Raw genomic sequence first — 26,399 nt, 5'->3', positions numbered from 1 at the left:
TAGGAGAATGGAGTCCATTTTTTTTGTTAAGTTACCTGCTGGTTGAAAGCCCCATACACATAAGAATATCGGATGAATGATCGTACTTCCTCCTCTCTTTTTTTTTTTTTTTTTTTTTTTTTTTTTTTTTTTTGCATGCTGGTCTCGTATCGTAAAGGAAGAGGTTACTAAAGTTCCAAAAAAATATTGTATGATATAATACAAATTTGAAAGTGATGTATTGTATTTTCAGATGAAAGCTGTACTGATTAAAGAAAAAATCGTACGATCTGGTGAGAAACATTTTCGTGCTTGTCCCTTCTAATAACTTAAGATGAACGCTGTGACCGTACAATCAGATTATGGCATGACCACTTCGAAAGTGGTATTTTCCGTACGATTTTCTAATCTTGTATTTTAGGCTGGGGCTTGGTATCTGGTACTGAGGCTGTCAGGAGATCAAGGTGGGATGTGGGATGGATACATCAGACCTTTGTGTTTACATCCCCCTTTAAAATAGAGCTTCATGTACTCAGGACTTGTGAGTTCCTTTTTGCTATAGAGCATTTATATTTCAGTAAATTTTTATTCAAGTTTAAGATTAACAATTCCTGAGAGGAATTGTATAATGACCACTCAGACATCATAATAAAGAAAAACTGCAATGTTGTATGTGCCATATAAAAATAAAGCTTTTTTTTTTTTTTTTTTTTTTTAATCAAAACATTCCTATTATATAATTCTATTATTATTGACATTGATTTTTGTCTAACGCAACGCTCAAAAGGGTATATTATGTGTGTTGTATCTGTTGAGCTTTTAAAACAATGTCTACAGTATGTACTAGGAGACGCTTCTATTTTTCTCTAGTACTGTGTATTGTGGGTATTGCTGGAAAACCTTCTGGAGCTGGGCATATCTAGCCTAAATGAAGAAGCTTGGAATTGTGAAGATCATAATCAAGTTAGGACTTGACTGTATTGGGTGGTCACAGACTTGCAGTTGGCTCCGGTCTATAAGATGGTAACTTTGCATTCTTAGATTGTTCGATGCTTGCTTTTGGAGGGCTGGCACACATAAGAACTAAGAGAGTTTATGCGGACTTATTTTGCCATGACAAAGGCCCAAATGTCAATTGTGGTGAACAATCCTTTTTAATGTTGGAGACGGAATAGATTCATAGAGAGATACTTGTGTCAATTAACAAAGTTGGGTGTTTGGATAAAAGAGGGGTTTACTGTTGATTCCTCAATTTGTTAGTAAAGAATACTGAAACATGTTAATCTGTATTGACTTTTGTCATGTTCATTAGTTCAAGATGGTTGGACATTGGCTATGGAGTCTCTCCAGGAAGCATGTAAGCCCAAACACCTGGCTCCTCTCAGTCTAGGCAGACACTCCCCTCCAGCAGTGACAGGCATTATAAGTTCACAGAAAGAAGGGCAGTGGTTAATGAAGAATGAATGGGGTGGATAGGGCCTGGCAGCTCAATGAATGGCTCTGTTTATTTATTTGTCCTATTCCTCTATGTGGGTTATTGAAAACACTGATATCTGTGTTACAAGTAAATGACTTCCTGCTTTCTCCAGCCCATACAAATGGGTTCTGAGGAATGTTACCAACTTGTGTGTCACACGGTTATGTCGATGAAAATATGTCCCATTCCAGAATAAGAGACCTAGTGCAGACTAACTTATATTTACAACAGCGTTGTGTTCTTGGGTGTATATATTTTTTTATATTTGTATAATATCTTTCACACAGGCTACCCACAAATATAATCATTGCCCAATTTGGGCAGTAATGAGCAGAGCAGGAAACAAGTCCTATGTCTTTTTTTTTTAACACTCTGATTTGGGCCATGATAAAAAAAAGTGACCAAATGAGAACTGTTTTTTTCTTTTATAGCTCAGTACCAAAGGTGTATGGTGTCATATTTGGTTTGAATGATCCTGAATTTTAATGGATGGATCTTCCAGCTACAATCTCATGTCTAATCATTTTTATATAGAAAGGTTTTTGTCTGCAAACTTTGAAATCACAAAGAGATATATGGCAAATGACAGCAGTTTGACCATGTGCTTAGGTGGAGGAGGCCAACCATTTGTTGCCAAGGCCAAGTGGCTGGATAGTTTTCAGTGTCTTTTAAACATTTCTCTCTCTCTGCCCTAAGTTATCAGAGTGCTTTGAAGGGATCACGTTAGTCACAAAAGCCTCTTTACTGGTCATTGCGGCTGTGCACAGCATTCGCTAAATTACTCTACTGTGTGTGTTGCAGGCTTAATAGGGGACCTTACAGTAAAATGCAAGATCTACTCAAGTTGCCTGGCACCCCTCCCACTTTACAATATACCTACTGTTGTTAGATGAAAAACGTACCTGTAATTCTTGCGGTAAGATTCCTGGAGAATGGAGACCAGGCAAAATCTCAGTAGAAGCCGCTCCCGATCATTGCAAGAATGTCTGCTCATGAGATTAGATTCCAGCAGCTCTGTATTGCCCAGGATCTAGCCAGGTAGAGTGTAATGTCACCACACCTACGCACCACAGGCAGAAAATAGGGATGAGGGAAGTATAAACCCTACTTTTTTTTTTTTTTTTTAAAGATACATTCACAAATAGTAGGTCAGTTGTGAAAGGGGAGGGGACCTGAACAGCATAAGCAGGTCTTGAATTTTTTTATGGCAAGGTCCAATTCTGTTTTACACAGGAAAAAAGTGCAAAGTGCAGTTTCACCCAAGTGAGAGCAGTAGAATATATGTGGATATAAGCAATAAAGAGCACCTGTTTTGTGAACAAATTCTAAAGGCACGGATCAAGCACACATTATGGACTTTTAAGCTGTATTCAATGTATTCACCGTTGTTGCATAATCACATAATTTGGATGCTTTAATTCACATACGAGGTTATAGAGATATATGCGTGGCACTATTTTATGACCTAACTTTTGTGAGTAGAAAAGTTTTTGTTTTTGCTTTTTTTTCTAAATAAGCATCAATGTGTAACTAACTGAGCACAGAGATTGTCCCAACAGTGAGCATGGTGTTGCATATTCATTAGATGCCTGCTGGGAGATGCCTGCTCTGCAGTTTATTAGGCAGCAATTGGATGTTGCATTTGGTGTGTCTTTTGACAACTTTTCATCTTGGATGTGACAAAAGTCTGTCAGTCATTTTGGGGAATTCATCTTGACAGAATGTTCCTGGAGCCCTCAGGAGGATGGCCAGATTGTGTTTCCATGCCAGAGTACCCCCATGTCAATTTCTTTCCAACAAGTTGGTTGTTTATAATGGTTTGTCAGCAAAGATTTCCAGTTTCTCTCCCAAAGCAGCTCAATGGCAGACAGCCATATTGAAAGCTAAATCAATATTTTAGATAATGCAGTGAATTCACTCAATAGTGGTGGCATGTGGGAATTCTGAAGGAGTATTATTATTATTATTATACAGTATTTTTAAAGCGCCAATAGTTCGCTCAGTATTGGTTGAATATATAATATATATAATGGCTGTATACAATCAACAGGAATGCTTAAAGACCAACATTTTAACTTCTCTTATTTGTTCCCTTTCAGTCTGTTAAATATACAATTAGAAGCATTTTGTTAATTGCAAAAAAAAATAGAATAAAGTCCTGTTGACCTTGCCTGAAATTCAGAACAGTCCTACAGCTACAGAACTACTAGCCTTTCTGTTGTATAGCTCTGAGAATGGATGTGGTCATGTAGTTCGGCAAAGGAAAACAGAGCAGGACTGACAACACTCAGTCCAATAAAATCCCAAAATAGGACCTGGGAGCTGAGGGTATTTCTCGCATATGAATGTAATTTTCTGTATCGAAGGTTCTTAAAAAAAAAAAAAACAAAACCCTGCAGATGTATAAATGTGTATTGCAGAGATGTACTGCATTTTTTTTTACTCTGATATACACTTTAAACACTCGTGCTTTTTACAGTAGCTTTCAATACTAATAGCTTTTTTAGTAAAATAGTTCTTGTGGCAAATAGTATTTGTTATAGCATAGTGAATTGAGCTTCGTATATTTTTGTAACAAAAGAAAAATGGATATAGTCATTTTGCAAAACGTTAAACATCTTTAACAGTTTGGTGCAGTATTGAAAAGTGCAGTAACCCCTAACATCTCAATTTTGTCTTGAACTCTGGTTGTTATGTGGGTTACTGTTCTTTAATTACATAGTATCCTTCATGCTTTCTATACACAATTACATATGTTCATCAGACACTTCCCATTGTAAGAGATGGTGTTGAGTTAGCTGTACTACAGTGGTATGCAAACTTCCATACACATTGCACTGTATAGCATTCATTTTGTTGTCTACTTTCAACTGTACACGTACAGTCTTGCTAGAAAGCTTTACATGCCTGGGTAGCTTTTGAAAATGTCAGCTTTGTGTATAAAAGCCACAGTCATTGATGCAAATGAAGTAATTCTTCAACTGTCATCACGTTTCTGTGAAAGGGCTGGCATGCCATCTCCTTCTAGGGATCGTGTTATTAGAGTGTGCCTTCCTCTTCCAGGAGCTGGCTCTGCACATCTGACTCTCAAAGACGTACAAAAGCCCCTTTATTGAAATCTCTAATCTCATCATAAGTATGCTCAAGTACAAAGGAGCAGAAGGAAACGGAGAGGAAATGTCAGAAAGAAAACATTGGCTTTCTAGCATATTGGGTAAAATTATCAGCAATCCTAGGCATGCATAAGCAGAATTGTATCCCTAGAATCGGGTGATTTCCAGAGGGGGTCATGAAGAGTTGACATGTCCACAGCTCTGTAGAAAAAATGTTCCATTTTATGTGCAATTTTTCTGCATTTGTTCATTCTTAAAATTCAGCATTCATTAGTCCACCTGTAATATGTGAAAAAAAACTTAGTTTTTGTCTTTTTTTATGATGAAAAATGAAATCTAATATTTTACCAAAAGCAGAATTTCAGCAAAATACTCTTCTAATGTTTGGTAGAGTCGGAAAGGGTTAGCATCTTTGTCACCAGGATAAAAAGTGAAGGCAAACCCATGTGTACCAGGGTTCATACTTCCTTTTGATACATTTAGACCTTGCTATATTCTGTGACTGTGCTTTACTTTTCCATTCTGTCATTGCAAGTTTGTCAGTCTACTCAGATACATTGAAACCAATAGACAGTCTATTTAGCTAATTGGTTTGATCTAAGCAACTGTCCAAGATGGAGGCAGATCATGTATTATTTATCATTCATTTCCCTTTAAGCTTCCCACTGCCCATACATAGTTCATTTTTTTTTTTGTTCAGCCACAGGGCTGAACGAAAAAGACTGAACTGATCACCCCCCAAACACACACACACACACACATTCAATGTGGATGCAGGAATCCTCACCATTGTGTCATTGTATTTTAACAATGGGGCTCCTCTGCTGACCACTGATCAACTTCTGTCAAGCAAGGACAGCCACACACTGACTGAAATTCGTCTAGTCCCTACTGAACTGGACGAGTTTTGAGCCATTGGTGGCCAGCTTTAAAAATATATACAAAATACAGTATCCCTTATTGGATTGTTCTTTGGCTAAAGCAAGCTGTAGCTTCACCTTAGAAATCATTTTGGAGCCCATGGGGTAATTTTTAAATTTTGCCACTTCTTTCTTTTAATTGTTTTTTTTTTGTTTAGTTTTTCTCCAAAAATTGAATTTTAAATTTCTGTTGAAAATAGTTTTCACAAAAGTTATCTCCAGAATGAGTGTGATACCAAATTACTATTGACACGACAACACCAAGAGCACAGTTTAATTTTTTTGTAGTTTGGTTTTGACAGATTGAGTTTCTCCACTGTTTGAATTTTCAGCTTGGTTCATGATGACACTTTCAGAAGTAGAGATTTAACACCTGGAGAGGTAGATTGATATTACACAGCAGTGGATCTGCACATCCTCACAGCAGCTGGTAGGGAAGTATCCCTAAAAGAGCAAGAGGTGCTGATAAGAAAATCTTCCCCTGCTGTTCTTAGGAGCCAGGATGACCAGGAGGATGTCTGAGTTCCAAGGTTGTAAGGCCATATGTTTGATGTGCATGTTCTCATTAACCCTTACATAGCCAGGCAATTTGCTTTGGTATTTTCGAAGCTGGGAGGAGAGCAGCATACTGATTAAATACTTGAATGTATTATCCCTTAGATTAATTGTATGCTAAAGTCCACGGAAGTAAGTTGATATTGCATAATGGTTCCCAGCTCTGTATACAAAGGAGAGCTGCTAACCTTCATTGAACAAGCAGGGCAGCTTTGTGAACCCAGCTAACAAACAAGGCTGCTTCCAATAAAAATTTCCTGTTTCCTTCCCCCTCCTGCGCCTGTTGCATGTTTTTTACAATACCACATTACGTGAGAGATTTCCTGCTGAATGCAACATGCTGCATCTTCCAGAATTCCTGTTCACACAATGAGATGTTATCTGCCACATTCCAATATGGTAGATATAAATCCAAAGTAAGGATTTGAAGACCGGATATTCTCAGGGCCAAGGATTGCTTTGCTACCACTACATCATCCATAAACCTTTGCTTCTTAATATATTTTCAAAAGCTTTCACTACAAATGAGCCTGTCCACCAAAAGCATTGTTTACATATTTAAAATTGCTCTGTGATCTAGAATTTCATTTAGTCTGGAATGAATAGCAGAACCTACTGTAGGGCATTGCAGTTTCCAGAGTCTAAAAAGAATAGCCTATTCTAAAAGGGTTTTATCAAATGTGGGGGGCTTTCAGTATTGCCCAGGACTAGGATATTGATGGGTATGATTTTGGTGCTCTATCTTAATTGGGGTAGAGAAGACAAAGGGCCAAAGAAAAATTAGCACCTAATAAATAATGGGAAATAATTTACTATTCAGCAGATAAAGCAAGTAGGATTATGGAGAGGATCTTTTATTTTTTTTACAGTAGATTATGTACCATAGCTTTAATTCAATATAAACGGTAACCCCTACCCCCACCCTATATTATCATTTTGTGTCTTTTCCCTCCTTTTCTTGACTATAATAAAGCAATTTGATTGTGGGTTGACTGTAGTTCTTGTGGCAGAGGAGAATCTGATATCAACTGTTAGAAATACTCAAGTATTTTCCTGTTTGTAACAGTTGGAGAGCTTTTGTCCATTATCAACTATACTTTTGGCTGTAATCCATGAAGAAATTCTGCCTTGTAAATGTTTCTTTTTCTTTCCTGTCTCTCTATTTTTCTTATTCTTTTCATGTATGTCTGCAGACTGCCTAAATTAAATTCCTGGGTCTTTTCTATTCATTTGTTGTAACTCCTAGAGTAGGCCAGCTTTCAAAAGTGGTGCCCATGCAGCAGTCCTATGTGCTACTCATCGTGTGTTTTTATAACCTGAGGCAGGAGTAAAAAGCAGAAGATCTGCGAATACATGTCTGTTATTGAGATATGCCTTCTTCGTTTTCTTTAGTGAAAATCATTTTGCAGATCTGGAAGCCCAAACCAAGGATTACAGGAATTGTACTACAACACTTTCTATACTGTGCAAATCCACCTCGCTAATTAGGACTAGAGCGTTTAGAAAGACTGCATTTCTGCTTTTGTAGCATTCCGTAGTCTTACGAGTTAGTTGACCTTGACCTGCCCATTATTAAATATTTTAAGTGTTAGAATTGAGAGGTCAAATGTCTGAGGGTTTTTCTTTTGCCCCAAACATGATTGTGTTGAAAATGTTAAGTGTCATCCGCATATATTGGCCAGTAATCGTATCCTAACCAAGTAGGTGGTAAAATTGTCTAGTCAATTGTGTCTAATTAAGTCTTTTTGTTCTGGCCCATCAAGAAAACTGAATGTAGTCAAGGCTGGATAAACATTGTGAATTTGATTGCTCACCACCTGCTTGCTTGATTAAGCAAAATGTGAAAAAGTCAGTGTTCATTTCACTCAATAGAAATTTACTTTACACCATACCACAGACTTGGCTTACATCCACAGTTTTAGACATTCCTCCCAAGATGACTTGATTTATAAAATCTGGAGGACAGATATTTGAATGTGTTACCTTCAGAAAACAATCAACTATTTTTTTTGTCTTACTGTATATTAAAAATAGAATAGAAAGCAAATACTTAATTGGTTTCTAAGGTTGGTACACCCAGGCACGTTGTACAGAATGCAATGCATTCTTTTTACCATCAAGGTTGGCATCTACTAGTATTTATTTTTTCCCTTCAATGGTAGGTGGTAGAAGCTACAAAGAAACAGGAAATGCAGAGTATCAAGGTATACCCGGAATGACTTGCAATAGATCATATGATTTCTCTTCAGTTTGTTATAGACAGAAAAATTTTTTAAATAAGCCTTTAAAACATTAATTTTTTTGTTTAACTTTTTGTGGCATGTAAGCTATTCTGCCGCAGTGCATCTCCTAACTCCCTTTGGGTGTCCATGTTTTTAAATGGGCTCCTGAATTCATCAATTTGCTCATTCCACTCACTCCAGTCTAGTAAACAGGGAACATTTGCTTCTGTGAAGGACAAGGGAATGTAAGGAACAATCATATTTTTGCTGAAAAATGAGCACCGTTTTCTAGAGTAATTTTTGTATTTGTAGTTCTCGCTACACCTAATGAAAGATGTTGCAGGCAGCAGTTTGTAAATGGAACTACAGCACACTCTATTCAAATAGCTCCATTGCCAAAAGTGAAATTTAGATGCACTTTCTCAAGAGCGAATTGGCCCTTAGGCATCAGTAATATTTTAGATCTTTTGGTAGTTTAGCTCCTGGAAGTCCTATATTATTTCACTTTTTATTTCAAACGATGATTCCTTCAAATAGTGGCTGGCATTTTTGTCAAACTAGAACAATAATGAAAAACTATTTGATCTCCATTGCTATGATTTAACAGACTGATTTCTTTCTTCCTTTATCCCAGTCAAAATACCATCCTTGCATTCGGCATTGAATCTAAGAATCTCTGCTAAGGCATTTTTTCTCATTTTGTTTAAATTGGTATAATATTATTATTATTATAATACATGATTTATATAGTGCCAACAGTTTGCGCAGCACTTTACAACATGAGGGAAAACCGCACAGTTACCATACAATTCGATTACAATTTAAATCTTTATCTTAAAATGTCAACTTATTGCTTTGACATCAAAAAGCATCCAGAGTTACCCAGTGATGCCTTAAACTGGCCACACACTAGTAGATTTTTAAGAAAGTTTCTCTGAAAAATTCTCATTACATTTGATGACTCCTGCTTCTTCAAATGTTCCCTTTTTAGAATTTTATTTAATTTATTATTACAGGTACTTATATAGGGTCATAAACAAATGGTGATTTGAACCCACTATGAATGAGAAAATCTAAAAATGAAAAAAGCTAAACATTTCAAATGAAGTTCTACTAGTGTATGGCTAACTTTAGGGTTCATTTAAAATTACATTTTATACTGTGCATTGTAAAAAAAATGTATTTTTGCAAAATAGTGTAGCCTATATATTTAACAGAATCATGCACCTGTGTGTATTGTGTTTACCTGCACTATATATAGGCGTGCTTCTGTACATTTTTCTTATTTATTTTGAAATAAAAAACACATAACAATGGTTTAAAGCTGAACTATATCCATATAGCTGAGCACAGTTGAAATATATCTAAATTGTTTTTACCGTTTTAGAAGGTTCAGCTTTATTCAGCAGTTCTTATAATTCACAGATCTCAGTATAACTACAGTACAAAAGAGCGTGATTATGGAGAGCTAATGAGAACACATTTTATGTCCTTATATTGGCAGCATATAAAAAATGTTTTTATGATTACAGAAAAAAACATATTGATGATAGTTGCTCATTCTAACCATTTTTGCCTGGATGAGGCAACATATTCAAATATATGGGAATAGGCAGACACCATTTTGTTACCCACTTTTGGGGAACATTGATTGGGAAGGCTACTTAACCTTTCCTAACCTAACAAGATGACTCCAAAGGTGAAACATACATTTTATGGGGGCACTCCGCCTTCTTGGTTTTAAGTTAAAACTGCACAGATGACCACTCTTCTGTGTCTATGGGTGTTTTTTAATAATAAAAAATTTGATTGGGTGTCTTGGCCTACAATTGACTACTACAATTTTTTTTAAGCCTTATGATGTCCTGTACAGTTCATACAAGAGCTCTGTACTCTTACTTGGGTCTTTAAAACATGTTTGTTTAAAGCCTTTAATGTAAATCCTCCAGTTATTGCAAGGTTTGTCATACATTAACATTTAATTACAAGATCATACAACATTTTATTAATGCTTGTTGACAGCTACATCCTTAAGCAAAGTCTGATTTTCATAAAGCCTTTAAGCATTTGTCGGACTGATGAAAGAACCTGAATGATATTCACTGTTAGGAGACACGTGTATAAAATGTGATTTAATTAATAAAGGAAATAGTAAAAAGTAATCTCCTATTTAAAAAGAGAAACTACTATGAATGACAATGGAGAAAGCCAAGTCCCACTTGTAGCACATTTGCATGTTAATACTGTTTCTATAGAGTAGGAGTCCTGCTAAAGAACTTGTTACTCTGCAAATCACTAACAGTGGGGTCTTTTACTTTTTGTTCTCTTACAGAAATAGAAGCAAAGGAAGCATGTGATTGGCTGCGGGCAGCAGGGTTTCCCCAATATGCACAACTTTATGAAGGTTGGTGTTGAATGACATGGACCTACTAAATGATTTTTTTTAAATAGTTTATAATTATTTCTTTTGTATTGGGTTTTATTTTTAAGTGTTAGCCTGCAATTCTGTTATAAATTATCACTAATATTAAATGTCTAAAAAACTGTTAAGATAAAAGTAACATTAAATCATATTGAAAATGCTAGGTTAGTTTTTTTTTTGTTTTTTTTTTAGTAACTGTATAGGTGATATGATTCATAATGTTTTCAACTATAGATCTATAGGCCAAATGTGACTTATAAAATCAAAATTCACTTTAATGTTGGGTTAAAAAAACATGACATGTATGAGCACTGGCTTTAATACATAGCCAAGCCGGTGGAGAGGAAAAACACATTCCCAAACGCTGGAGGATAGCACATGATCCTGGATCCAACTGTAGGTTGCTCCGCTCAGGAGCCTCAAGTCAGTGGGAGGAGTGTGTGGATGGGGCCACCGGGATCACTGACATGATCTGAGGAAGGGGCAAGTCCCTGAATCCACATGTTGACTGGTTTCTCTCCTTTGGTTTGACATGGTTTGAGTGCTCTCCTAGGCTTCCAGTTTGCCCTCACCAGCCATTGTTTGGGTGGCCTTTCGTCTGGTGTATCACATCACATCTGGTTCCAGGACACATGACTTCTGGTGGACGCACCATGTCAGTGAGCCAACCACACACTCCTACTGTCCTGTGGCTCCTGGGCTGAGCAGCCTAATGTTGTATCCAGGATCATGTGTCATCCTCCAGCTCCAGGGAATATATGTTTCTCCTCTCCACTGTATTAGTGATGTGTCAATCTGGGCACTCCTACATGTTATGCTTTTTAACTCAACATTAAAGCAAATTTTGATTTTATCTGTTCCTGGGCTTGTGACTCTATTGACTTCCACATAGTTGGGAGTGCTCCTATCTTTATTGTTGTGTGCTCATGTCTCATTGCTGGTCGGATGAGTTGTTGGAGCTGCCCATACTGTGGGTATCTACATCTCCCTTGGAACCTTATTGTGCCTGGTATTTGCATTTTTTTCAAATGTGACTTATCCAGACTGGTATTGCGACACATAAATGCATCCTAACAACTACCTTGGGAGTCCCATTCATACCAGGTCAGTCAGGCTTTTGTGTACCACAAAAGACTTATGAAACAGGATACATGTTATTGTTACTCAAGATTGATAAGCCATAAATAGTTTGCCTCTTAAATCCTAAGACTGCCATGTATGGCTAAAACCAATTTGTGGTGAATCAGACAAAATATGAGCTGTGTGTGGCTGTGACTGTGGCACGACCTGGCTCGACAAGAGTTGGTTGAAAAATCAACTTTTGTCGAAGGAGCCTGGTGGGAAGTTGTAGGTTGCACAGTGGCTACATTAAATCAGGTACAGTTATTGATTGGCAATTTTGACAGCCATGGGTGCTGGCTGTTGGATTCTAATAGCCTGCACATGGGTGCTGGCTGTTGGATTCTAATAGCCTGCAAGGGAGATCCCTCAATCCTCGCTGTATTAGAGACATCTAAACTTGTATGGTAAACTTTAGTTAGCCTCTGAACTAGCTACAAACAAGTATGAGAGGGTCTTCAAAAAGTTTCCGCACTTTAAATAAATATATATATATAGTTTTTGAATAACCCTCTTAATGCGGCTTCTGCAACTTTAAAATATTGTTTTTCAATAATTCTGCTCCTTCTTGTACACATGGCAAGGTTAAAGAAGAAAGCTGCTATCCTGTGTGAAATAAAAGTTTGGGTCCAGCAATTGAATTATAGCATTCAAAAAATAAATTGCTACACAATAAGCATTTCTAACACAAATAATTAGTTTGACATGAAAAGGATGCATACTTGGATCCCTGGGTTGTATAGCGCAGCCAAATACCTGTAGTCCAGGCTTCTTTTCCTCTGTTGTGTCTAGCACATGTCCTCCTCATACACAAAGGATAGTGGGACACACAGAGGTGGTCGTTTGTGTGTGTGTGTGTCAATGAACGTACTTGCCAGCTCTGCGGGAGAAGAAAAACTCATTTCCTACAATTATACCCAATCATTAAAGAAACAGGCTCTTAGTTTGATAGTTTAACTTCGTGGAAAACTGTTTGCAGTTTGGCGGAAATTAGTTTATGGAGATTCATTCTAGAATTTTTTTTTTCTTATCTATTGAGACCTTATTAAAAGTAATTTTGAGAACTGCTGAAATTCCCTAAATTGAAGGGAAGAATGGACCTTGTAAATCCTGGAAAACTTTCATGCTGGGAAGAGGTTAACAACTTCTAGTGAGCCAAAAATAACTAAGAAGGGAGATGTGCCTGCAGATGTAGGTCAGTAAAGGCCACATCCTGGACAAGGCTTTAACTGTACTGCTTTTCAGTTGGTGTTCCTTTTGTTAAAAATAACTCTCTCCCATTCTATTGTATTTTGGTGAATATCGAATGATAATAGGGTGTATTTCTATGTCAACTTGTATGAGAAAATATAATTACTTTTTATTTTGAATGGTTTGACAGTAGCAACAATTCCTTTAAAAAAAAATCGTATATTACACCACACACAATCTGCAGGAAGCAGTATCATGCATTTGCAGGTCAATAGAGTGACAATGCTTCAGAAAAAAAATTCAAAGTAACAGCATGAAATAACATTTTTGGTGCTCTTTTGGTGTTCTTGAAACAGGTGCTGTTTCATGCTGTTACTTTGTATTTCCTGCATATTGAATAAACTAGAGCAGTGTACTGCAACTCCTTCATTGGACATTCAATACATTTTCCTTGAGAATGAAATCTCAATGTTTTAAATGCACCTGCATTTATTGTCAGTTATTCTTCTACAGATTTGATACAGAAGATCATTAAAAATATTATACTAAGGCTACATTGACATTAGAGCTGAGTGTTTTCAGGCATTTTTTTCAAACTGTTTTTTTCTTTTATCAGAATTGCAAATATGTCAGGGGTTCGGGCATTTTCCATTAAAGTGTGTAGGGACTAAAACACTCGTTTGCCTGAAAAATAGCAAATGTTCTTTTTTGAGCACCACAGATGACAAAACGCTCAAATGTGTACAGGGGCCATTGAAATTAATGGGGTTTTGCTTGTTGAGCGTTTTTAAGTGTCAAGCTTCGAGCTGAAAATCGCTCAAGTATGAACAGAGTCTAAAGATATATTTTTTACTCTCGGGAGCAACAAGTTGTTATGCTGGGAATCATGGCTTCTCATCTATCCCTTGGTTTGTTGGATCTGTTAAATTCCACTAATGGGACCCCTGTATACATACACTTGACTGTTTTGTAAAGTGTTCAAACACTTGACAATTTTGCAAAAGTGTTTAGCACAACGTCTTAAAAAGGTTCTGTTACTATCACTAAAGGAGACTGCACACATACCTGTGACAGCTCTGTCCAGATGCTGGACTTTTACCTTCTTCCCACCATGTTTTGTTTTTTTTTGTTCTTTATGACAGTCACTTTAGGTGGCCATTGATATTTGTCCTAAAAGTGTGAAAAAATGTTTTTTGCATTGCTTTTTTGTATAATCCTTAGGGTTCATGTAAAAAGGCATTGCTGAATGCGGCCTTCTGTATTTAAATACAACACCACTCAAATGTATGCATTTAAAGGCAAAATATAATAAACAGCTGCACTTGACCTGCAATGCAAATAGATCTCAACAGTGCAAAGCAGGTGTAACACAGCCTAAACCTGGCCGTAAACTGTGCAGATTTTGTCCAGTTCCTCATGAACCAGCCAAAATTCCCTACATGGGTAGTCCTGTCGCCAACCTTCCTCCTTATTTTTCCATCACAGGAGCTGTATGGAAAGTTGTTGGCTGAACAGCATTTGCATCCATTCAGATGTAGCTGCTGTTTGGGTATTGTATTCAGACAGCCATTGGAGCCAGCTGTAAGAAACCAAAAGTAGCAGTGGGAATTTGTCCGTTTGTGCAGTTTTTTTCTGAGTATGGCCAGCCTTAGACTTTATCCATACTACACCATTAAAACCGATTCTGCAGACATGAGTTTGGTATGTGCTTCAAGTGCATGGCAGACACATGAAAACAAGGCTCGTCTTTGTGATCACTAATGGACCCTGTGATGTATGCCATATGACTCTTATTTAAGGTTTTATTGGCAGAGAATTATGGTTAGCAGTGTTCACTGTTGAAGCTATACCCAAGCTAACAGGCCAGCATTCCTCTTTCCTTCTAATACAGACCCTCCTTTTCTGCTGCCCCTTTCCACACTGTCCATACGAACCCATTGCTATCCATTATGCTTTTTCAGAGCTTTACAGATGCTTTAACCAGCTGTTTAAAGTTTGGATACTGCCAAGTATATCACGTAAAATTCATTCTACAGCAAAAGCTTTTTACCATCAATAAGAGGAAGTGTGAATATAGAATACCCAAACATCACATAAAAAGAAGGAAACATATGGGATGGCCAGTAAACCCGGATGGAACTAAATTACTGAAATGACTTTTACAGTTCCTTCAAAATTGTAACATTATATAAATAGAGTTGTGTATCCATATGGGAATACTTACCAAATGAGCTATCCTTTTAGAGGACTAGTCTGCTTATAACGTCATAGTGATCATGAAGCGAGAAAGCAAGTTCTAAGCATTATTTTATATTTAAGATAACTATCAGGCAAATTATTGTCTAGCCATTCACAGTTTTGCCTTTGTTTCTGGCTGCAGCAGAAAACAACAAATCCTCATTAGCTCCAATGAGCCATTTTTCTTATAAGTGACCACATACCTTCTGATCTCAGTGAATTGTGCAAGGTATATCAGCACAAGTCTGATCATTGGAGGAAAACAGGCTGAGGTCTCAGCACATGCCTAGTGTGGTCAGTTTTTAAATAGGAATGCAGAGGGACTGGCAGGCACACCAGGGATTTCACACAAAGGAAACAATACATAGGATACTTTTTCATATAAGTAGTACATGGTTCAGCAGACACATATCTGGAATATGAAATGTTGGATTTAGGACATAAATCTAGACTTAAAAGAATTTCTACACAACCTAAACTCATATATATATATATATATATATATATATATATATATATATATATATATATATATATATATTAACCTCTACCTGCAAAAAGGTGTTTTTGTTTTTGGTTTAATGAAAACACTCTTGTTGTAAATGCATATTTGCTGTGCTGTTTTTCTGTATAATAGAAGGTGGGTGAGAACGTTTCTGTAGTTATTCAAACCTGGTTAATCCACACACTGCCTCTACATATAGTGAGCTCCTCTTCATAAAAAAATGGCTTCAGTTTGGTCTCCTACCTATGAGAGAACCCTCTCTAACATGTTTCACCCATTAGGGGCTTAATCTTAGAGTTCCTATGTTAGATGGGCTTCTCCAATAGGTAGGAAACCAAGCTGAAGCCATTTTTTTCTAAAAGGAGCTCACTATATGTCGAGGCAGTGTGTGGATGGGTGCTATTTTGTTGTAGTTCTCGATGTGTCTGGAAAGCCATGAATCAACCCAACCAGCACCTGCAAACATTGTAGCCAGTTGGCTGGGATAACAGATTGGGGCATTCAAGCGGTATCAGTTTTATTTATTTTTTGCACACAAACTTAGTATCACTGCTGTGCTTCCTGTCTGCTCTTTATACTACTAGGGGACATGACCACACAGAAAAAGCAATGCTTAGCTCTGCATTTCCTTAAACCTGTTGATAACCCTCACCCACCCATCAAATTACAGCACGAATGTGCCCCCACCTCAAGATCAATTTTCATAATTTATTTTTCTCAGTATTTATACAAAGTTTAAGTGATAGTAAAGGCTCCCTTTATTACCTAAAATAAAAAAGAGGTTATACTTACCTGATCCAAACCTACTCTTCTGGGGTTCTCCACTGCTGCTTCTGTCCACTCCTCTTCTTCTCCGTGTGCCCACTAGCAAGCGTTTTGCTATGGGGGCACATGTTCAGGCTCGCCCCTGATCTGGGCTGTGTGTGTTCTTAGACACACATAGCGTTGCTCAGCCCGAACCCTGGTCCTCCGTACTGGTTTTGATTGACAGCAGCAGAAGCCAATGGCTTCCTCTGCTATCAGGGTGTCCTGTGAAACCAGGAACAGAGACCAGTGCTGCTGCAGATGGTCACAAGGCTGGATCAATACAGTACTTGGGTATTTAGGGAAGTGGGGAAGCAAACAACTATGAGGTAATGCATTGAGATGAAAAACGAAAAAAACCTTGTGACTTTAGAACCACTTTAAGATAGTTACTGGTTTCAATAATTCTTTCATGACTTTTAAAGAAATACATGCATTGACCAAGAGTAATTTTTATTATATTTTATTTCTTAATCTGCACTAAAACACTTACTGATAAATGATTTCCAAACTTCTTAATAATCTTTATTATGGAAGGGATTTTTGTTTTCTTTACAGGATAAGTTCACATTTCATAACATGGTACATGTTACACCCATAGTCCTCCCAGCTAGCTGTCACAATTAAAAAAAAAAAATCGCAGCTGCGCGGGACTCCGCCGTCCTGGCCACGTCATTCATTCATGCGGTTCTGTGAATTAATGAACTGCAAGTCCCGGCAGCCTTTGTAGCTGTCTGCTTGTAGTTCTCAATGAACTACCATGGCTCTGTGAAGCACCATGGTAGTTCATTGATTCTTCCTGTCAGTGTATCTGATTGCCTGTACATCCTGTACGGGCAAGCAGATATACTGACAGGTCTGCAGGAGAACTGCATGGCACCAGGGATCTGTTAATCATTGGTTCAATGTTTTAGAGGCTCCAGAAACAAGAAATAAAAATGCACTATTTTTTTACCTGCAAAAAAAATGTGCATTTATTATTTTATTGTAAAACAGTGAACCTTTAATATATCTAAAACGTAGAGGAAGAAGCTCTTTTGTTTGCTCACCAAAATCTCTAGGAAAATAATAAAAATGAGAGATTAGAACTATTTTAATTGAAGATGACACCAATTTTACTAAACTATAGCACAGTGACTAAATGGTTAGCACTTCCGCCTGGCAGTACTAGGGTCATTGGTTCGAATCCCAGCCACGGTACCACCTGCCTGGAGTTTGCATGTTCTCCCTGTGCCTGCGTGGGTTTCCTCCGGGTACTCCGGTTTCCTCCCACACTCCAAAGACATGCTGGTAGGTTAATTGGCTGCTGTCTAAATTGTCCCTACTATGTGTGTGTATGTATTAATGTGACTTGGGGACCTTAGATTGTATTCCAATTGAGGGTTAGGGACTGATGTGAATGTACAATATATGTATGTAAAGCGCTGCGTAAATTATCGGCGCTATGTAAGTACCTGAAATAAATAAATAGTTATCTTATAGTGCTTGGCAGGTTCACTTACTTCGAGGTGTTCAGTAATTGCTAAAAGCATTTCTTTATGTACTATAATCATGCATGTGAGGTTGTTTTACAGCTGGTTACTAGAAAAGTAAGGCAGACCAGTAGATTATCCAGACCTCTTAATAGCCTGGCCATTTTATTAATTTCCTCCAGCACTGTCCACCTTGTGCTATGCAATTCCTTTCACCTAGGCACGGGTGTCAAACTGGTGGCCCTCCAGCTGTTGCCAAACTGCAAGTCCCATGAGGCATTGCAAGGTTGACAGTTGCAAGCATGACTCCCAAAGGCAGAGGCATAATGGGACTTGTAGTTTTGCAACAGCTGGAGGGCTGCCAGTTTGACACCCCTTACCTAGAGGATGTACATGTTCCATAAGTCTGCACTACATAATAGTCAAAAGTTTTTGTTCAATTGCATCTAGAGCCCTAAAGGTTGTGCTATTCTAGGATTTTTTTTCCAAGCTAGTTCCACTTGTGTGATAAATAATTGATTGCTGATTGTTTTGTTTTGCAAATATTTATCTTCAAGTGGGATATATAACATATTAAGCTTTGATCCATTGCAGATGTTTTAAATTCACTTTGCTTGTTCCCTTTCTCTTGGCTTTTATCTTTGCTTTGCCCAGCTTCCATGACCTTTCCACAGTGTCCCATGTGAGTTTTATCAATGCTGCATGTAAAGGCGCCATCCTTGTGAAGTTATGCCTCAGCGGTGGTATTTGAGATGGCACCAGCCATCATTTATCTTGGAGTTTTTTCCTACTTTTCTCTTTCATAGTTGTGTCCAGGAAGCATCTGGTTCCTTTAACTCTTTACAGCATTATAAAGTCCTCGCTAAAAGTTACCATTACTAAGGAAACAAGCCTTCACTTTAAATTCGTTTTTCAACATATACTGTAGTCATAGACATTAATCATTTCAGAGTACGTACTTGACCAAAAGCTCCTATAGAGCTGCTAATACCTTTTACAAATATGTAAAATCTCTCATACAATATGTACTTCAGAAACTCGAATATTTGAATATTGTTGATAGGGCAGCTGTCTCCCTGAGGGCAACAGATGAGCAACTTTTCTCGTCATTTATATCACCTGAACTCACCAAATAGTATAGAGGTTACAACATTCCTTTCAATTTCTCACTGAAAGGAGGAATGGGCCTGTCACACAGACTATTGCTACAAATTTGGGGAAGAAAAGACATATTGGGCTGTCACATGCTCCCCTGGTAGACATTACAAATGGCCGTGCTGACATATTGCACAGGCATGGTCTACAGTTGTCACTTTCAGGAATCCAGTCTGGAGTGATGGCCATCAGGAACTAGTTGAGAGAGGCTGGAGGAGAGGAGCAGTGCAATTCTGCTTAAAATTGTATTTTATAAAGAAAGAAAAAACATGGCAATTGTTTGATACACAATGCTTAAGCAAGCTAAATATCACCCAGTCAAGGCAGAGATTTACTTTAAGCAGACCTTGCATTTTACTGCAAGGTCTGCTTTACACTTTTGGAACCTTCTCATCTTTTGCAAATTACCTATTAGTAGGTATAAACAGTACCTGAAGAAAAAAGGGGTTATACTTGCCTCAGCCCATTCCCCTGCCCTAGATGCCTAGGTGAAGATGATGCCCCATCAATTGACTGGAGAGCCTTTGTGTTAGATTTTGCATGCTCTGCATTCCCCAGGAATCTTCCTGGAGGAACAATGTTGGGTGTGATATCAATGTGGAAGACAGGATTGAGGCAAGTATAAATCAATGTTTTTCTTTTTCATGTACTTTTTACACCCAATTATATAACAAGCCTCATATTATTAAACACCATTGTAAAGTGGGAGTGCTATCATCCCAAATGACTATGGAAAATTAAAGGGGAAAAACCCCAAAAAGAGAATGGACTATCTCGGCACCCAAAGGACAACACAGTCATAAAAACAATATATATTTATTAATACACAAATACATTTTTGATCAGACATGTACATGATTCAGTTCTAAAATCACATAGATTTAACAGCATGATCTCAGAATTCCCAAAGGTCATAATTGTTACAACTCCACCCCCGATAGGGAATAATGTTGACTCCTCTACATGTTTCACAAAGTTAATCCGCTTCTTCAGGAGGTAAAGTCAAAGAATACTCTGAAATAGAATCATAACAGTTAAAATACAAAATCTCATAGAATTGCATATAATATCTCAAAATCCACAAATAAAAAAAAAAAACTCTTTGTTTGGTTAGTATATAGTTGAGGGCTTTTTTTTCCTCTTTCTTTCTAATACGGTTATTTTGTTTTTGTTTTTTTTTTAGTTGCACAGGTGGTTTACCGGTCACTGTGCTCATTATTTTGCGCCCCGTGTCTGCCGCGGGAGAGATATGTTGGTACCCCCATCTGGCCCCTTCTATTTGGCATGAGTTCACATTGGTAAACAATTTATTGGTGGGTTTTGAGATATTATTGTGTAATGTGTTATATGCAATTCTATGAGATATTGTATTTTGACTGTTATGATTCTATTTGAGTATTCTTTGACTTTTCCTCATGAAGAAGTGGATTAATTCCACGAAACATGTAGAGGAGTCAACATTATCCCCTATCGAGGATGGAGTTGTAACCATTATGATCTTTGTGAATTATGAGATCATGCTGTTAAATCTATGTGATTTTAGGATGGATTCATGTACATGTTTGATCAAGTAAAAATATATTGTTTTTATGAGTGTGTTGTCCTTTGGGTGCCAAGATAGTCCATTCTCTTTTTGTGGGGTTTTCCCCATTAAATCTTCATAAACCCAGGTGATTTTTTTTTTTGTTTATTTTTATTTTTTGGCTTACAATATTTAGTACTATTTTACATTTAATATCTGAGGGACAAGATCTATATTTTAAGATACTATATTTGGTTTATCTGTTCCTCATCCAGATCTTCTGTTTCCCATCGACATCTCTGCTGTGAAGAAGGACCATGATTTCCTGGATAGAGATGCAATTGAAGCCCTATGCAGGTTGGTACTAATGGAGTGACTGAGAGGGGAAAAAATAACTATTTTTTTAAATCCAAGTTTCCACTTTATTTCTATTATCCATTATTGACTTTATTGCCCATAGTAGAAGGACTGATACAACTAAATTACACCACCACCACTATTTACAGATAATCCTTACAAGTAAGAGTAGCAAACCGTCCCAACATAATCCTGAAATGTTGGCTGAGAACAAAATTTCAAAGTGGTGGCTGTATTTAGAAAGACCTTAAATTCAACTCCTGTGTATACCTTGTAAATTACTTTCCAAACAAAAACAAACTAAAATTTAACACTGTCAAATCTGTTTAATTGTTACCTTTTATGGTCAGTCGTTTGTTAACCATGCATTATGTAGTATCAGGGAATTTATTGGAAATGGAAGGCATTTGTCCATATTATTACTACAGCTGTTGTTTGACCAGGTATTAAATTGTACTAACCTTAACCGATGTTATTAACATGCTGTCTGCATTATAGCAAAAGGCTAATTTCATGTGTATTTGTAAAAGCCAACAATCCTCACAGGGAAAGAATGTTAAAAGTCTAGCAGCTTTTCAGGCGTACGTTTACTGAGTAGAATAGTTTCATTGCCTAATGGCTATAAAGAAGTAGCCAGTCATGTGTCTTAAGATGATCTGTGTGCAAACTTTCCAAGAATGCCTGAGCAAGGACCTAAGATGTCCCATATTGAAAACCGCTGACCCTTGTCACACGAAGGCATAAAGAAGTATTAGTGTTTGGTTTTAGTTCTTCTGTCATAAATTACGTTCATTAGCCGAAACCCTTCAACAGACTTTGTTTTTTAATACAGTACTGCCTGTGATGGTACTTTTGGCTTTACCCACACCCTTGCCAGCTACGTTTAAAAATGCTACTCACAGTTTCAGAAAACTATTTTAGATACTGAAAGCTAATTTTACATTTATTCTTATTGTTTTTCAAATGTTCAGATTTGTTGTTTTAAGTCATAGGCAAATCTACCCTTTATGCAGGTTTCACTGCATTCAGTTTTTGGAAGATGAAAACTTCCTACACTCCTCTCACAGCAATTTGACAGCTCCAACCAATTAAGCAGTCTTCCTAATCTCATATAAATGGTCTGGAAACTTTTCTGCAATTCTTGGGTTTTTCTTTCTAATAGAATAGAATCAGCAATAGAGTGTGCACCATACATTCTATGGAGCTTACCTAACATGCTTTGCCTTGTGCGCTTCCATGTTAGGTAAAAATGGGCACCTTTTTAAAAAAAAAAAAATTATTTACAGGCGTGCAACAAACAATAAACCGTAGACTTCCTATATATATTGCAACGGGTTACAAAATGTGTAAGTCACATCTGATATGCCAGAGGTGTTCATATATTATGCACACTAAACATCCAGAGGGGTGCAACAAAATGTACACAGAATTCAAAAAATAATACAAAATGAGCAGTTTTAGGAGCAAGGAGCCTTCCAGGATGACATATCGAGGACTGGCCCTTTATGGTATGCGTTTCCCCCATACTCCTGGATGGGACTACCGAAGATAGGGCCAGGTCAAATGAGTTAACCTGAAGTATAAATAAGAAAAGGATTATGAGGAAGTCAGATGTGGAAGATCCAGCTGGGCTCTGTGCGTCCAAAGTTTTTTTTGGGGTTTTTTAATTAAGGGAAAGGTATAAAGTGGAAAAGGGGGAAATAGGAACTTGTAACAAAATGATGATAAACCTTATTCATCATAGACACCTTTTAATATTAGTAAAGTGTAGTTGGTGTATTAACTTGTATGTATTACAGTTGATTAAAGGGATTTTTTTTTTTAAGACGCTTGTGCACATGTGCTTGCTATGTCCATCACTCACTAGTATGGCACTGGTAGCAGAGCTTTAGGGAACCCCAGAAAAAGTAGGTCTATCTTTTTATGATCATGCTGAGCTAGATTCATAGTTGGAGACTGGAGTTAATTTCTCAATTTTTATTGGTATAAATCTCCCCTATCTTCTTGAGATCTCTGCATATTTTCAAAGGATTGGGAGTTCTAATTCATCTTTTTCTTCTTTTTGTTTTAAAACAAAGTTATGAACTGATATTTAGGAGAGACTCAAATTTCTTCAGAGCTGCCCAGACAATGCTTAAGGTCACAAAAAGACAACATGCTTCCCTTGTTTTGTTCTTTGGTACCCATAAAATGTGACACACCAGAAATGTAATCTGGGCAGACATGGTTTTTCTTGTAACTGACACCAGGCGTATCAGACAGATTTTAACTTGGATTTCCAGAACTATTCAGTTACACTTACAACAGTAAAAGTTTATCTTCCTGGAAACAGACTGGGCTGTATCTTTTTCAGCCGACTGTGCAGTTTCATTCGTTGTGTAGACACATTAATATAAAAGTCTTGCAGAGATTAGATGGCCTTATCAGCAAGACTGAAGATTCTCTACTGCAGATCAAAGTTATCGTGCAGGTTGTAGAAGGGAATTGTGTGCAGCTGGATGGGACTAGATAATTCCAGTTCCTCCAACATCATACATTGTTACAATTCCTGTTACCTTGTACAGTTGTGGGATGGTTAAATAACAGACGTGGTTTAGGATTTTTCTTTTTTTTTGTGCTTTTTTACAGATTGCATAGCTATGCCTCTTTTTAAGAATAATAATGAATTAGGGTGAAATTTTTTTTAATTTTCTTGTGGTAAGAACTACCTCACCATGATGAGCCAGACTTCAAAATTTTGGCAAGTAGTGTCAAAATATGAGTGCTTATTTTTCTTAAAGTAGTCAAATGAACAGTGACGCACAAAGTGCAATACCCTAAAGCAGCAAATTAGATGTCCACAGTTGTGATCAGAACAATGAATTGTGAATGGTAGGTTGTTATGGGTTACAGCACTTTCTGTGCTCTCACTGGAACTATACTCACCACAACCTCCTGATGTTGCATCCACTTTTTATGTTTAGCTGGTAAAGGCTCCTCAAGTAGAAGGAGCTGCTAGGCAGCACATGCTTGTGTCAGGTTCAAATTATAAGAGCTTGCATGCAGAAGCTGCTGTGCATCCATTTGTCAGCCAAGCCTCTGAAAAGGATAGAATTCCTGGAAACCATTTTAAGTAGGACTTTAGCAATGTCCATGTCCACATTTCCATTTTCAAAGTCCAGGTTCTGGGGCTGTTCTTTTAAAGTGGAACTTTACCCATAACAACTTGATAAAAAAAATTATGTTCTTTAGCAACAAATATACATTAATAATTATGCTACCAAAATTAATGTGTGCTGTAAATTGCCTTGAGCATTGTCCCTGTTTATTCTTGCTGGAGGCAATTCTGCCATTTTGCTGAATCCCAGCAATAAATCTTTAGGCTTTCAGCAGATTGGCCTCTACATTTTTGGCATAGTGCCAAAAAAAGTCTGAGCATGTGCAGAGCAGGGTGAGACCATGTATTACTAGATGTAAACATTATTTTTAATGTTTAACATAGCTATACTTGCAGAAGGGGCAAGCCTTAAATGATCTAGAAAGACTTAATTGTCTGACTAAAGTTCCACTTTAATAATGGTTTTACTACCTAGAGAACCATTGACCTCTAAATGAAGTATATAGGGTTAGAGTCTAGACTTTTTATACTTCAGTGGCTCCGTGCTTGTTTTAATTACCAGGAGCTGGTCAGGATTGAGATGGCAGTGTAGGAGCACCTTTAAAACAATTTGTCATTGGCATCACATTATGGCAAATCATTTTTATGGGTTAATTTTAAGTTAGGACCAACAAATCTTAGTGTCACTACTCTAGGTCTAGTCTTAACAGTAAGGGAAAAAATGTTCTAATCATTTGTTATAGACAAAATTTAGGGAGATATGCTTTGAAAAAAAAAAAGTTCTATAATTTTGCAAAGCTGTGAATATGGGGTGCCATAAATGCCAGATCTTCAGATGAGAAAGGTTGCGTAGTGTTTGACCAGCTCAAGTTGGAAGAAAATCAGCTTATCTAATTATAACATTTCAATTAGAGAATAAAAGCAGTCTTAACAAGTATGTCATGTGCATCTCTGCCCTAAAGCAAAAGAAAGCTTATTGTAAGAACTCATTAACGTTTACAACACTGACCAGGTTATCAGATGGTTATAGGTCAGCACTAGCTGGTCATCCCATCTTCCACTCGTTGAACACGAGACATTGAGTATGATTAAGGAAATAAGGCTAACTTCAGTGTAGTGCCAGGCAAATCATCCATGTTCTGTTTCAGCGCTTAAAGACTTTTAAAAAGTATTAAAGGGCCTTTTTTCTGCTGTGCATACCAAATACATTTTTGAAATAGTTTGTATATATTTGGCAGGGGAAAAAACATGAATCAACCACACAACTTGTTTGCTTAGGATTTAGCATTTGGATGTTTAAATGTGGAAGAAAGGGCAGTCTGTGCTTTTTCTGAGTACCCTATGTATCCTAGAGACTGAAGTCTTGGGACCAACATTTGCTCTATGCAAAATGAAAGAATGTTTCCCTGTGATAAACGAACATGTTTGTAGATGTTAAAGTGTGTCATTTAAACCATATCTAAAGAAATCATGTACAACACATTGAATTAAAAATTATATTTGTTTTATTTATACAGAGTTAATTAAAAATACTTGTGTTAAGAGTCCAATCTTATCTGGCCCCTTGTCGCATATTAAAACCATCCACCCCCCAGCTCTGATCTCCACATTACCATATTCCAGGTATCTTCCTAATCCCTTATATGGCATCACTCTGGGTGACTGGGAGCCAATAAGGGGTGTTGCATTCAAATGTGATGACTTGAACACTCTATAAAGAGGTGAGAGCAGAGGGAAGACCTTGACAGTCTGCTTTCTGTTTTTTTACTGTCCAGTTAGTAAGTTGTGGAGCTGGAGAAGGGACGCCACTGTATTCGATCTACAGTTACTTCTATAACATTACCAAAGTAGTGTTATCCACTTGATTAGGCTGTGTAAGTCTCAGGACTGGATATACACAAATACAAATCCTTTAGGAGGGAAAACCACTCCTGTATATGTCATCTGTGTATTCAGCTATTTGCCTGGAGTTCAGCTCTAATATGATACAGTAACACTGGATAAATTCCTCCAGTGAATTTATATAGTTAAAAATTAAACATGTTCACCCAAAATCAATAACCTTGTAGAGTGTTTCTCAGCCCTTTTTCAGTCAAGGCATCCTTTGAAATTCTGCACAATCTCAAGGCAACCCATTCTAAAATGTAGAAAAACTAGAATAGTTTTAAATAAGTTGTGTGCAGCTGCATCTACATAAGCAGGATACCCAACATTAGAGGTAGTTTACTCTTTAAGAATAATGTACCTTTGC

At 37.2% G+C, this 26,399-nt stretch overlaps 1 protein-coding gene across 1 annotated transcript in view; it reads left to right on the top strand.

Annotated features, from left to right (window-relative positions):
* Positions 1-26,399, top strand: part of DLC1 (DLC1 Rho GTPase activating protein) — a 437,897-nt gene that overhangs the window by 385,938 nt on the left and 25,560 nt on the right. Inside the window, exons 5-6 of the mRNA XM_089669291.1 lie at positions 10,599-10,670; positions 20,970-21,051. Of these exons, the coding sequence (XP_089525417.1) occupies positions 10,599-10,670; positions 20,970-21,051 (154 nt within the window). The remainder of the gene's footprint in view (positions 1-10,598; positions 10,671-20,969; positions 21,052-26,399) is intronic.

Source organism: Staurois parvus, unplaced genomic scaffold (genome assembly GCF_062004578.1).
Source record: "Staurois parvus isolate SC_StPar_1 unplaced genomic scaffold, SC_StPar_1.0 ptg000071l, whole genome shotgun sequence".
NCBI lineage: Eukaryota > Metazoa > Chordata > Amphibia > Anura > Ranidae > Staurois > Staurois parvus.
Note: the sequence above shows the minus strand (reverse complement) of the source record. Positions and strands in the feature narration are given on the sequence as shown.